This window comes from Macrobrachium rosenbergii, chromosome 10, assembly GCF_040412425.1.
Source record: "Macrobrachium rosenbergii isolate ZJJX-2024 chromosome 10, ASM4041242v1, whole genome shotgun sequence".
Taxonomy (NCBI): Eukaryota; Metazoa; Arthropoda; class Malacostraca; order Decapoda; family Palaemonidae; genus Macrobrachium; species Macrobrachium rosenbergii.
Window position 1 is genome coordinate 58,084,707 of NC_089750.1, and position 12,500 is coordinate 58,097,206.

At 33.4% G+C, this 12,500-nt stretch overlaps 1 protein-coding gene across 3 annotated transcripts in view; it reads right to left on the reverse strand.

The window, feature by feature from the left end:
* Positions 1 to 10,688: 10,688 nt before the first annotated feature.
* The window catches only part of LOC136842657 (esterase E4-like), a 14,462-nt gene continuing 12,650 nt past the window's right edge, over positions 10,689 to 12,500 (reverse strand). For all 3 annotated transcript variants that reach the window (XM_067110285.1, XM_067110284.1, XM_067110286.1), the window contains exons 12-13: positions 12,341 to 12,452; positions 10,689 to 11,643 (exon numbers count right to left, since the gene is read on the reverse strand). In XM_067110285.1, coding sequence (XP_066966386.1) covers positions 11,497 to 11,643; positions 12,341 to 12,452 — 259 coding nt within the window. In that variant the 3' untranslated portion in view covers positions 10,689 to 11,496. The remainder of the gene's footprint in view (positions 11,644 to 12,340; positions 12,453 to 12,500) is intronic.

A 12,500-nucleotide genomic window follows, 5' to 3' on the forward strand; every position in this document is an offset into this window, starting at 1 on the left:
TCAAATAGTGTTTTATGGGCCTTTTTATCTTCATATATATATACATATATATTTTTATACATGCATACATACATATATATATACACACACACACACATATATATATATATATATATATATATATATATATATATATATATATATATATATATATATATATATATATATATATATATTTCAAACACAATCAAAGGACTTAATATTTCTCTAATTTAAGAACCAGAGAAGTGGGACCCAGTAAGGCACGAGACACCCTTCGGAGTGGCTGAAGGACGTCTGGAGGATTCCGTTGGCAAAAGAACCTTCGTTTAGGACCATTATGCTTTCGAATCAGTCAAGATAATGTCATCATTATACGATTATTTTTGTAAATTGTTTCCTTATAAGAAAGGCTTCCAACTTTTGATCCGATTAAATTATCCTTTCGCTACACCTAAAATTTGTTGCGTTAATCTGTTTACCAAAACTAACATCAAATTTATTTTCACCTTTCTTATAGTAATTTTCTCCTCGTGCTGTATCTATTATTATTCACATGACTTTTAGTCCTTTCTGTTTGTCTATAAATAGATATAGTCATTATTTTATCTTCATACTATCATTATTCACATGACTTTTAGTCCTTTCTGTTTGTCTATAAATAGATATCAGTCATTCCTTTATCTTCATACTATCATTATTCACATGACTTTTAGTCCTTTCTGTTTGTCTATAAATAGATATCAGTCATTCTTTTATCTTCATACTATCATTATTCACATGACTTTTAGTCCTTTCTGTTTGTCTATAAATAGATATCAGTCATTCCGACGAGAACGATTCCTTTATCTTCATATTGAAATTCACTTCACTAAATCTTATCTCGGAAAAATATTTTTCATACGACTATCATTCTTATCAAAGCTGACTAAGTAAAAAACTCTGAGTTTCCCGGCTTTTACCAGGATATTGAAAAACCTCTCTCTCTCTCTCTCTCTCTCTCTCTCTCTCTCTCTCTCTCTCTCTCTCTCTCTCTCTCTCTCTCTCAGACTCCCTCCCTACCTATATAAGTACCATCTGGAAGCTCCTCCTGTTTTTATCAATTCCTGGAAGAGGAGTTATTGGGAAATATATCACTGAGTAGGCCTTTATTTAAAGAAAAACAAGTTATAAAAATATCGTTGACCACCGTTGCCTTCTTACGTGATCTTTGACTATCGAGGGAAAATATTCGATAGCTCTCCCTTACGGCAGCGCCCACTAATATGGCGTGCTTATTATATGACAACGTGGAGAGGAAATTTTTGTATTGAAGGAAATGAGTTACCTTCTAAGAATAATAATATCTGCTGAGAAGTTAACGATATAAATGGGAGCAGGAACCAAATGTCGTCAGTGGCTGTTTAGCTATATAAGGTAATCCGGATTTTAGTTCAATCACCATTTATGTAGAAGCCGCTCTCTCAGTTATCAGAGGAATGGCTCGCTCGGTTTTTTGCCTCCCCCCCCCCAAATCAGATAATTGATTAAGTGAGGATAAGATACAATGATAATATGTTCTCCATATGCCTTAATTATTGTGTCAGTGATAACAATAGGACGCTAGTTCAAATTAAATATGCTTTCTTATGACATTAATCGCGAGACCTTAGTTGCAAACGAAATATACTCTTCACATGTCTTCACATTACCGATATTTCACTGACTAAGGTGATGTGATTGAGCAACAAGAGGGAACAATTTCGTTCGTTTTATGGCAGCCAACTAAACCTTAAAACCAATGAATAAATCACTTGTTAAGAATTTTGAATTATGACCTGTGCGCGTTGTTTCTAGAAGTATACCTCTTAAACAATTGGTGTCTTTTATTTTAAAAATAACTTTTATATGACAAGAGTATCAATACTGAGATGTTTCACATGCCATCTCAGTTACCTTGATAAATATAAAGCTCAGATTTCTGGACACTGTGTTAGATTATTAAAAGAAGGTTCTAAGAAACGATACGACATAAAAAAATTTTGGCCTTGCTGTATCGGTTCGTCTGAGGTAGGTATTTCTTTTGGTAGTTGAAAACATCCAAATTAGACTTGGGGATTTAGCGATCCCAGATATGTTTTGAAGGATATTTCTCTCTCGTTCTTATCTTTTGCTCAAATGTCTTAAGCTTAATAATATAACTCCATGCATTTCTCACACCAAGAGCAGCTTATTGTTCGATAAGGGGTTAATAAATCGACAGATTATTCCTGTGAATGAAACAGAACAGTGTAAGGCTGCTCGAGTGATTGAAATGAAGAGAATAATACTGTTTTTATAAAGAGTTGTGCTCTGCAATTTTAGTTGGACCAATGCAGTTCCGGAGAGCGACTGGGACACCCCTGGGAAAGAGAGGTCTTTTGCTGATGTATGAGATCTCCACGTTGCCCCGCATGAGGAAGACAATATTCAGAGAAAAGGTTTGTTGACTGAAGGGCAACTTTATATATAGATGTAACGAGTACAATAGAGACTGGGGACTAATCAATAAACTTTTAATCATGAGCAGATATAAACTGAGACTGGTTTAGATCACAACTGAATTTAATTTGCTCTTAATTTTCATTTTATGAAATTTACACCGTTAAGCAAAGCACTGGGGCACTTTCGGCCATTCAGCAAGGAAGAGAGTGAAAACAGAAGTTGGAGTGGTTGGATATCAAGATAAAGAGACCCAGAAGAAAAAGAGACGAAGTACAAGGTTCTAGGGGTGGAACCGGGAGAAAACCCTGCAGTTGCACTAAGCATTTGTGTGCTTTTGTAAATAGCTCTCAGAAGAAAGCGCCATTGGTAAAAAGCTTCATTCACAAAGGGATATCCAATACTTTGATGGACAATATATTTTCCTCCTGAAAAGCTGCATTTGTTTCATAATTTGCATCTACAGAAATATAAGCAAAAAACAGGGAAAAGACTGAAATGAATGGCTCATTATTCTGAATCCATTTCATCAAGGATTTTACAATGTTCTTGATTAGCACATTGCTTTGATCTGACAGGAAAAAGGCAAAGTTTTACATTCTTCTCCAAATTTCTGTCTCTTTAGTCTGATAGACTCCCCCACATACTCATTTATAAGAAGACAAAAGATCACAATTCTCATATTTTTACCTCATTTTCTTCTTCCCTTTTTCATCTTATTTTACCTTTTTTCAACCGCGAACCGTAAAATGTCCCGTCGCCATACCACTTTAATTTTAATCAAATACTTCATTAAAAGGAGTTGTTAAAAAAAGTACTCTTGCATATACGTTTTGAATAAAAAAGACTACAGTCAAAGAAGATGGTTAATTAACCAACAAGCATTAGAACTCTGAAGTCTTTGGCGAGGCCAGTCCAGATATATCACAATTTTTATCGTATTCTCTTAATGAATCTCTATTGAAGGACAGATTTTTTTTTTATCTTTGTTTTGAAATGATGAAGCGAAACTAAAGTAAAAAAAAAATGAACGATTTTGAAGTTGTTGGCTAGAGGAGAAAGTTGAGAGTAAATGCGAGCAGGTTTTCACTTAAAGTCATAATTTTCAAGGAATCTTACGCCATCTGACGTCTAGAATTAGAATAAAGCACATACGCCCTTCCCTTACTTCATTGCCGGTATCAAAGGGAGCACCATAGCCCTGGAGAGTACAGGCATCTCATTACCAAAGTAATTACCCGCCGAGACCTTTAAACCTCTGTCCCTTTGATGAACTAGAGTGATTCTGCATGAATTAACACCTATAGGTACTTTCAGTATTTGAAGAGTGGGCCTGTTTCCTCGCCTCACTGCCCGTTCAACGCTTTTGATATAATTAGGAATCTCATTAACCCCACTTTATTCCAGAATAAAAATAGGCTACTCTGCCTACCTATATGTCAATTCGTAGATGTCTTTCCCTGTTATCCTGTCCTGCAAATTGGTTCCTCACCTTCTGCCTAGAGTTTTTTTTCAAGCCAGTGCACGTAACCCCTTTCCTAACTTCAGACCTGTCCCTTTCTGTCTCTCTTTCCTTTCAATATGGTTTTCCTAAACCTCCACTTCCTCCCCTCTTCCTCCTCCTTTCATTAGCCGGAATTAACGAACGTCCGACATCATCCCCGCCTCCCCCCCACGGGATATGTAAAATACGCAGCCAGAATCTTGCCACTGGAAAGTAGCTAATGCAGTGTGAGATGTTAGGGGGGCAAATATAGCCATCATTTACTTATCTTTATATGTAATATAATAATGAGATAATAACTAAGTAATAGGATATTACACAAAAGTTTAAGTAAATATGTTCACCATGAACAACCCAAGATGTTAAGATATATGCTTTAAAAGTTTTCCTTTGTTCGTAACATCCCTGCTACACACTTTTTTTTTTTATTTGATATGAAATTTACGATACTTTACAAACATTTATAGGTCACTTGCGGCTGTTTGATTTGGAATTAAACTACACATATAAATCTCTTTGATCACCCGATCTAGAGTGATAAATATTTAGTTTTAATTAGTTTTAATTAAAATGCTCTTACAAACTATTTTCTTAAGCTACATTGAACAACCGATATATATTATATTTTTTTATTCTTTTTAGGGAGCCTCTAATAGAGAGTCGTTGTGAAAGATGAATTTAGTGAGCTAGGAATGATCTTTAACATGGTTTTCCATAAAGTAGCGTTGCGTAACCTTTATGGTTATTTAGGTTTTAAAAGCGGCAAGGTTTTTGAGCCAGAAAAATAAGAGTGCAAATCGCAGGTGACATAACCCTTCCAGCATTTTGAATACTACTACTACTTCTACTACTACTACTACTACTAGTAATGATGATAAAAATAATAATGATGATAAGATTTAATGAGCTTAGATTTTAAAATGATAAATGGGAAAGATCATTCTAAAATAACAAAAAACGATCAGTGAAGCCTTAGCACAGGATGAGTATCCCAGGTGTTCTGCCATTTGAATTTTTAAAAGTGTTCTGCAACATTTACAATCCTTCATTTTCCCACAAAAGCTAATACGAACAAAGCTTTATCTCCAGAATAAACTATTTTCAATTTTCTTTGTGGGTAAGCGGAAGAGGAAACGAAAAATTGAATCAAATATATTTTTTGATAGCCAGAACTTTCCCTAGCTATGTATGTAATATTAAACCGTTCCATCAGTTAAAAAAAATTGTATGAGTGAACTGCACTTCAACAAGATAAGTCTTCAAACATTTCCCTTTCCATCGTCAGTCTGAGGGCACCTTCATCATTTGAGAGTTAATTAAATATAGACGTTCTCGCCCAGTGCAAATGCATTACTTCATTTGAGAGTCATTGAGTCCCGTGACCTCTTCCGCGATTAGTATCACATGCCTGGAAGAGAAAACGACCGGGAAAATCCATTCGGGTCAAAGAAATTGATGAAATCGGCTCCGTAAAGTGAACTTACGGCAATTTGAAATTCCGGTAAGGGGAGAAAAAGAGGAAACTCAAACGGAGGTGAAGCTTAAATGAATCAGGATCTTAGATCAGGAACGTTGGTGCTATTTAGGAATTTCACAAAAAAAAATTTCTTTTTTAGTTTTCTGTGAAAGAAAACTATTGAGATGACTATTTATTTGTCCGTCTCCGCTTCTCTGTCCGCCCGCAGATCTTAAAAACTACTTAGGCTAGAGGGCTGCAAATAGGTATGTCAATAATCCATCCCCAATCATCAAACATAACAAATTGCAGCCCTCTAGCCTCAGTAGTTTTTATTTTATTTAAGGTTAAAGTTAGCCATGATCGTGTGTCTGGTACTGTGATAGGTGCCAACAACACAGGCCACCACCGGACAGTGGCTGAAAGTTTAACTGGCCACGGCTGAGAGTTTCATGGGTGGTGGCTGAGAGTTTCATACGGCATTATACGCTGTACAGAAAACTCGATCGGGCCGAAGGAACTTCAGCGCAATTTTTACTTGCTTTCTTTTCAAACGATTTCAGCAGAACTATCAGCCTCTGGGAAAATGCTTGTTATTCATTTGAATACCGTATACGAGTTCTTGTTTTCCATCAGGGTTAACCTTATGATGCGTAATAAAATAAATAAATTAATAGCTAATGTAGCATATCAATCATTAAATAGCATCCGCATACATCAATCTCCTGTATGAATAATTTCCATAATGAAAATTTCTGTATAAATAGATTAATAGATATGTTAATCGTCAATGTAGTGAGATACGGTGACACTTCTTAGTTCATACTGCTTCCTCAAGATTGCTCTAATTATCGAAACTAATTAGGGGTCTTTTATTGACTATAGGGTGATCAGATTTCAAGGCTTACGTGGAGCGTTTCAGTTATAGCATTGCTTGATGTACCCATGGTTGTCTTCTAAATGAATTAGATAAAAAATACAGAACTGAAAATTTTATGTACTTCAATGAAAAACCTAATTTTCATTTAAATTTTTATGTCAATTATATGTCCCCTAAATTCACCAAACTCCTCGTCACTACGGCTTACTCCATTATCGATGTTATTATATCCGTTCTTGTTTATTTAAAAGAAATTAATCCTGAAGGCATATACTTTAATTATTCAAATATTTTTTCTTAACTTTTGTAGGCAACTAGTCATATCTTAGCTATCTGTCTATCTATCTATATATCTATCTGTACACACGCACACACGTACACACATATATATCTATATGTGTGTGTTACTGTGATCAGGTCTTGAAATACAGACGAAAGTTCAGTTTCCACAATCTCTCCTTTCACCTTTCCTTTGAGCGCTTCTTATGTACATTTATGAATGTGTGCTAATCTGTGTATGTTTCAGCTTTTTACTTAAATTATCAGGCAATTGGTTTTCATATAGGCTTTACGACAAAATGTTGTGGTGGTGATGCGTCATTTACATGAATCTTCTTATAGGTAAAAACATAAGACGTTTGAAAAACTTGACACAGGAACATGTTATGATTTGGTCATGATCCAAGGCTTCCCGGAAGCAGAAGTCATTAACCAGAGGCGATGAAACCTGGATTCTGGGACTGACTCCTGCTAATGAAGTAGGATTTTGGTTCGAATTATCTCGTCATAACAGGCCAGGTTAGTATAATATGACTTCTATCGCCAGGACACTCGTTCGGAAGACGACAAAACATTTTGCTTAAAGTAACTTAGCAACTTATGCTACCATTTTCATCTCAGATTGTGTGTGTTATAGGAGTACGTTTGCCTTTTGAAGTTTATTGTTATAGGAAACTGGACTCTAATGTAACCACACCTTCAAATCTTTTGTATAGTTGTATTCATTTAACACTGACTGGAAGAACATAATAATTACACCTTACTGCACCATAAAAACTGTATAACTGCAATTACACTCGGCAAATCTTGTCAGAAATATGACAGAGTAATATTAATTCTAAGTCAGTTATAATCCAGGGATACTGAAGGTTCCCGCATATTGCTGAATTGTAAATAGTTAGGTATAAATGTCGCAGGGACAATTATAAAGCTCGATCAGACGTTCATGACAATTATTCTGGAAATGACATGGGTACAGAGCCTGGCATTGTCAAATGGATAGATCAGTAGGGGAAATATTGTGTTACAGACGAAGAAACGTTATGGGACTGAACCTTACACAGCATTTAGATGGGAAGACAAATTAACGTAAATTGTTCCTAAAACATTTTAACAGGTGTATCTGACGAGTATTTCCAAGACAGATCATAAACAAGGGAGATATAAAATGAGGCAGACAAGTCAAGAAAGTTATCATGTATGAATACGTTGCTAAGAAGTTACCAAACGTGGAGATTTATCACTATGTCAAAATATATATGAACACGGAGGGACCATAACGGATAATCCAGAATAAAGCGGAGAAAAACAATTTATAAGATGCTCATAAGATATCTCTCTCTCTCTCTCTCTCTCTCTCTCTCTCTCTCTCTCTCTCTCTCTCTATCAATTTTGAAGGGTTATCTACCTCAAGACTGAATGATCATGTGTCTTTATACATTTGATCTCAAGACACAAGACCTCGTCGTTGTCCCAGAATAATTTTTGAAGTCTTTCACGTGCAAATCTTAAAATCAATGGTCGTGTATCTTTGAGTTTCTCGACAAACAACGTTTAATAAAAGTGAACTTCGAAATCGTTGCAGACACTACTGCAATGCAACTTCATGCAATGAATAAATAAACAAATTAATTATTGACTACATGTGTGTATATATATACATATATATATATATATATATATATATATATAGTATATATATATATATATATATATATATATATATATATATATATATATATATATATATATATATTTATATATATATATATATATATATATATATATATATATATATATATATATATATATATATATATATATATATATATATATATATATATATATATATATATATATATATATATATATATATATATATATATATATGTGTGTGTGTGTGTGTGTGTGTGTGTGTGTACAGTCAAACTGTGAAATCAGTCATTTCGTGAAATGACTGAAATTTCAGGCAGATAGCGAAATGCACTTAGGGACATTTAATCCCCCAGGAGCTAGTACTAAACATTTATGAAATACATTTGACCCCCAGGGACTAGTACTAAACCCGGCGAAACAGTGTAGGTGACTCACTGTTTCGCCGTTTTTAGTACTAGCTCCTGGGGGATCAAATGTCCCCTAAGTGCATTTCGCTATCTGCCTGAAATTTCAGTCATTTCACGAAATGACTGATTTCACAGTTTGACTGTAACATATTTAAATATATATATATATATATATATATATATATATATATATGTATATATATACATATATATACAGTATATACATACATATATATATATATATATATATATATATATATATATATATATATATATATATATATATATATATATATATATATATATATATATATATATATATACATACATATATATATATATATATATATATATATATATATATATATATATATATATATATATATATATATATATATATATATATATATATATATATATACATATATATAGTATATATATATATATATGTGTGTATGTGTGTGTGTGTGTGTACACAACGAATGTCCTTACTGAACAAAGCTGTGCCTTCAAGTTGAAAGACATTCAGTCGGAGTGATGGAAGGTGGATTCTGGAAGTGAGTCCTTGTAATGAAGTTGGACAATGAATGCTGGAGACGAAGGATTAAGCTCATCAGGGCAGACAAGGGAAACGAGGTATAATTAACTGGTTTTGTTAGATCATTCTTGAAGATATTCTTGGAATGAGATAAGGAGAAGGTTCCTCGAAGAATTGCATTTGCATATGTAGGGAAGGTTTTGTTTACATGAAAACTTGTTTCTAATGAATGTTTTCTTTTTAATTTTTTTTTTATATTTTCCATAGATATGGCTAATGTCTTCAAGAAATATATTAGGAAGGTTAACCTTATTCAGTTTCTACCAAATTAAAAGGCATTATTGTTGCACAGTCTCATATTTGCGTAAACTTATATATTTTGGTGAAACTGGAAATGAAAGAGGAGATGTTGCTTAAAAAAGAGATAATGTTGGGACGCTGCTCACATATCACTTTTTAAAAAAAAAAAACCATCAACCCAGATGTGGGAAACATTATAATGTCTTTCGATGATAATTTATCCTGGGCGAAATAATAACTTTCACATTAATTCCACCAGGTAGTGGGATCACCTAGTGGAAAAAATTCAACTGCTTTTAAAACGGGCTAATGTAGACCACAACTGGTGTAAACGAAACCCAAAAGTTAAATGAGCGAGTTGACAAAAAGTGTTTTTCCTGCTAAATGACTTGCCAGTTTATTGCTAACTGAAAGGGGGACCTGCCTCTGAAAAAAAGTATATATATATATATATATATATATATATATATATATATATATATATATATATATATATATATATATATATATATATATATATATATATATATCCTCTCTCTCTCTCTCTCTCTCTCTCTCTCTCTCTCTCTCTCTCTCAGCTAATAAGAGGTCTGCCAGCTCCGGGAAAAACAATCTTTTTCATTGTATTCCTGATCCCTAGAGATAAAATACTGGAGTCTCATTTCTTCTTTGGTTCCCGAAAGATTCTATTGTGAGAGAGGAGGAGAATAATTGCCCCCATCCGTTCAATTCCCTCAACTTGAAAATCTCAATCAAGACGGAGAGAAAAATCCCTTTATTATCAGACCGAGAGGCCAATTTACAAAAACGCTGACTAATTTGGATGTAGTTATCTAAATATGTCTGGAGGAAATCTTCGGTGAAAAGAGATGACCTATTCCAGTTGGACTGGGCTCTCAAAATGAGATGTTATTAATCTATATGTTTTTGGATGATTTATATGCTTGACTACATTTTCAAGAACTTTTATGTGTTTGCACGTGTGTGTTTATCTGTTTGTATCGTTGTCTGTTTCTGTACATCTATTGATATTTATCCAAGAAGCATGAAAGGGTACCTATTGGGCCAATTATCTCTTCTTTTTAATTCTATGCTCGCAATCACAAACAGACTCTCAAATCCTGGAAAAGTAAAAAAAAAAACATTCATTTGTAATAAGTCTAAGACATTATCATACAAAGTAAGATCGAACAAAATAAAATAACCTGCATGAAAAGAAAAATACATAATTAAAAATGAGAATTTCTTTATTTAGCCCTGATTTTGAATATTCTTAATTTCCTTCCAGTATTCAATACTGTCATCTTGATCAGCTTTCACTGACTTATTCTCATGTAATTTTAATTCCTCCGAAAAGCTTCTTGGGTATTTGCTTTCCAGCTAATTAATAAAGGATTTCCTCTCCAGGACTTTATGCTAATTAAGAAAATATTTTCTTCCTTCTAATGAGGCAGAAAGAGTCAAGAGTATAATTTAAAAAATGTAGATGTATCATAACATATCGGATATTTTAATTAAGAAAATGAAAATTTCTTTTTCTGTTAAGGTGCCCGTCGTGTAGAATTTTTAATTTATAATGAATTAAAAAAAGCAAGAAATATCTATCATTATTAACATTATTATTGAGTTAAAAACAATTGTAGACAAAGTCGATGACTACAAAATGGATAAACAAGCATCTAAAATAAAAACACACAAGCACCGCGAAGCAAGTGATCATCGCGACTTCATAAGTGATAAAACTGCAAGGACTACAAAAATGTCGTACAAACATACAGGTTTAAACACAACCAAGAATAATGAATATTCCTTTTGAAATACAGTAAAGGAAATTGTTCTAATTATTTTTAAGAGGTTAATGGAGATTCCAGGGTACTTCTGCTAGTCTATGGAGAGAAGAATATCCCAACAATGTTATTGCAGAAGTTATGGAACCTTCTGAGAATAGAAAGGGTAAAAAAATTATGCCAGTCTTCACAACAGAGTAACAAACAGTATAGCTTTATGCAGTCGATCATTTTGTGATAATAAGAAGGATTAATTTCTGCGATTCATAAGAGCGATTGAAATATATGTCAATATGGCACCAATTACCCAGGGCATGTGCCTCTGGAAGCCCCCTTCCTCTGGGTCATTTCTCTTTTGTGTCATCAGGGGTACAGTCTGCAGCCAGAAGTTCGCCTCCTGTGAAATTCGGGAAAAGACACTTCAAATACGGACAGTCTGTGACGTTTCAACAAACAAAAGTGACTTAAGAATTCTTCTAGTTAAATCAAATAAAAACAAAATAAAATAAAAGAATGTGAAGAAATAATACAAGCGTGAAAATTATATGAAAATTAATAAGACCAAATACTGAAGGTAAAATATTTGGAAAATATCTTGGTATAAATTAATGGAGTTGATAAAAAAATTGCAGTATTTACCTTCAAATGCTGTTTACTCCATTTTAAGTTCTAAGATTATACCAGAAGTTACATCTCTTTGGGATAAACATAGTCTTATTAAAGCAACAAAAGTTTAGCTTATGAGTAAGATCCTATACAATAACAAAATATTGCTACAATGAACTCTTGATTTAGTACTTTTTACAGATTTCAGTGTATGGTTTAAACATCTTAAATACCGTTTAAATGCCTTTAAATATTTTGAATCCGAAGAGTGAGTAAATGAAGAATACTCATCTTCCGACACTAGGTCTAAAACCAAAGTCAAGTGAACAAGTTTGAATACAAGAATCATTTAGCCATAAAAGCTTAAAGGGAGAAACCAGTTTCAATTCTGATTTCATCACGGTAAAAAAAACTTATTTTTTTATGAATATTCCAATTAAGTTATTCGTTATAGGGACTAAAAGAAAAACGTATTTCCATCAACCAACCTTTTCCCTGAACGGTGACTTTTGCAAATGAGGGGTAGTAGAGATTTCATAAAATTTTACAGGGCCTCCAGGCTCAAGGGGTGGCCATTCGTTGATTGGAACTGCGGGGGTTCTGTAAAGAAAAAAAATTATAAGAATGACCATTATGCGAGGATTTTTT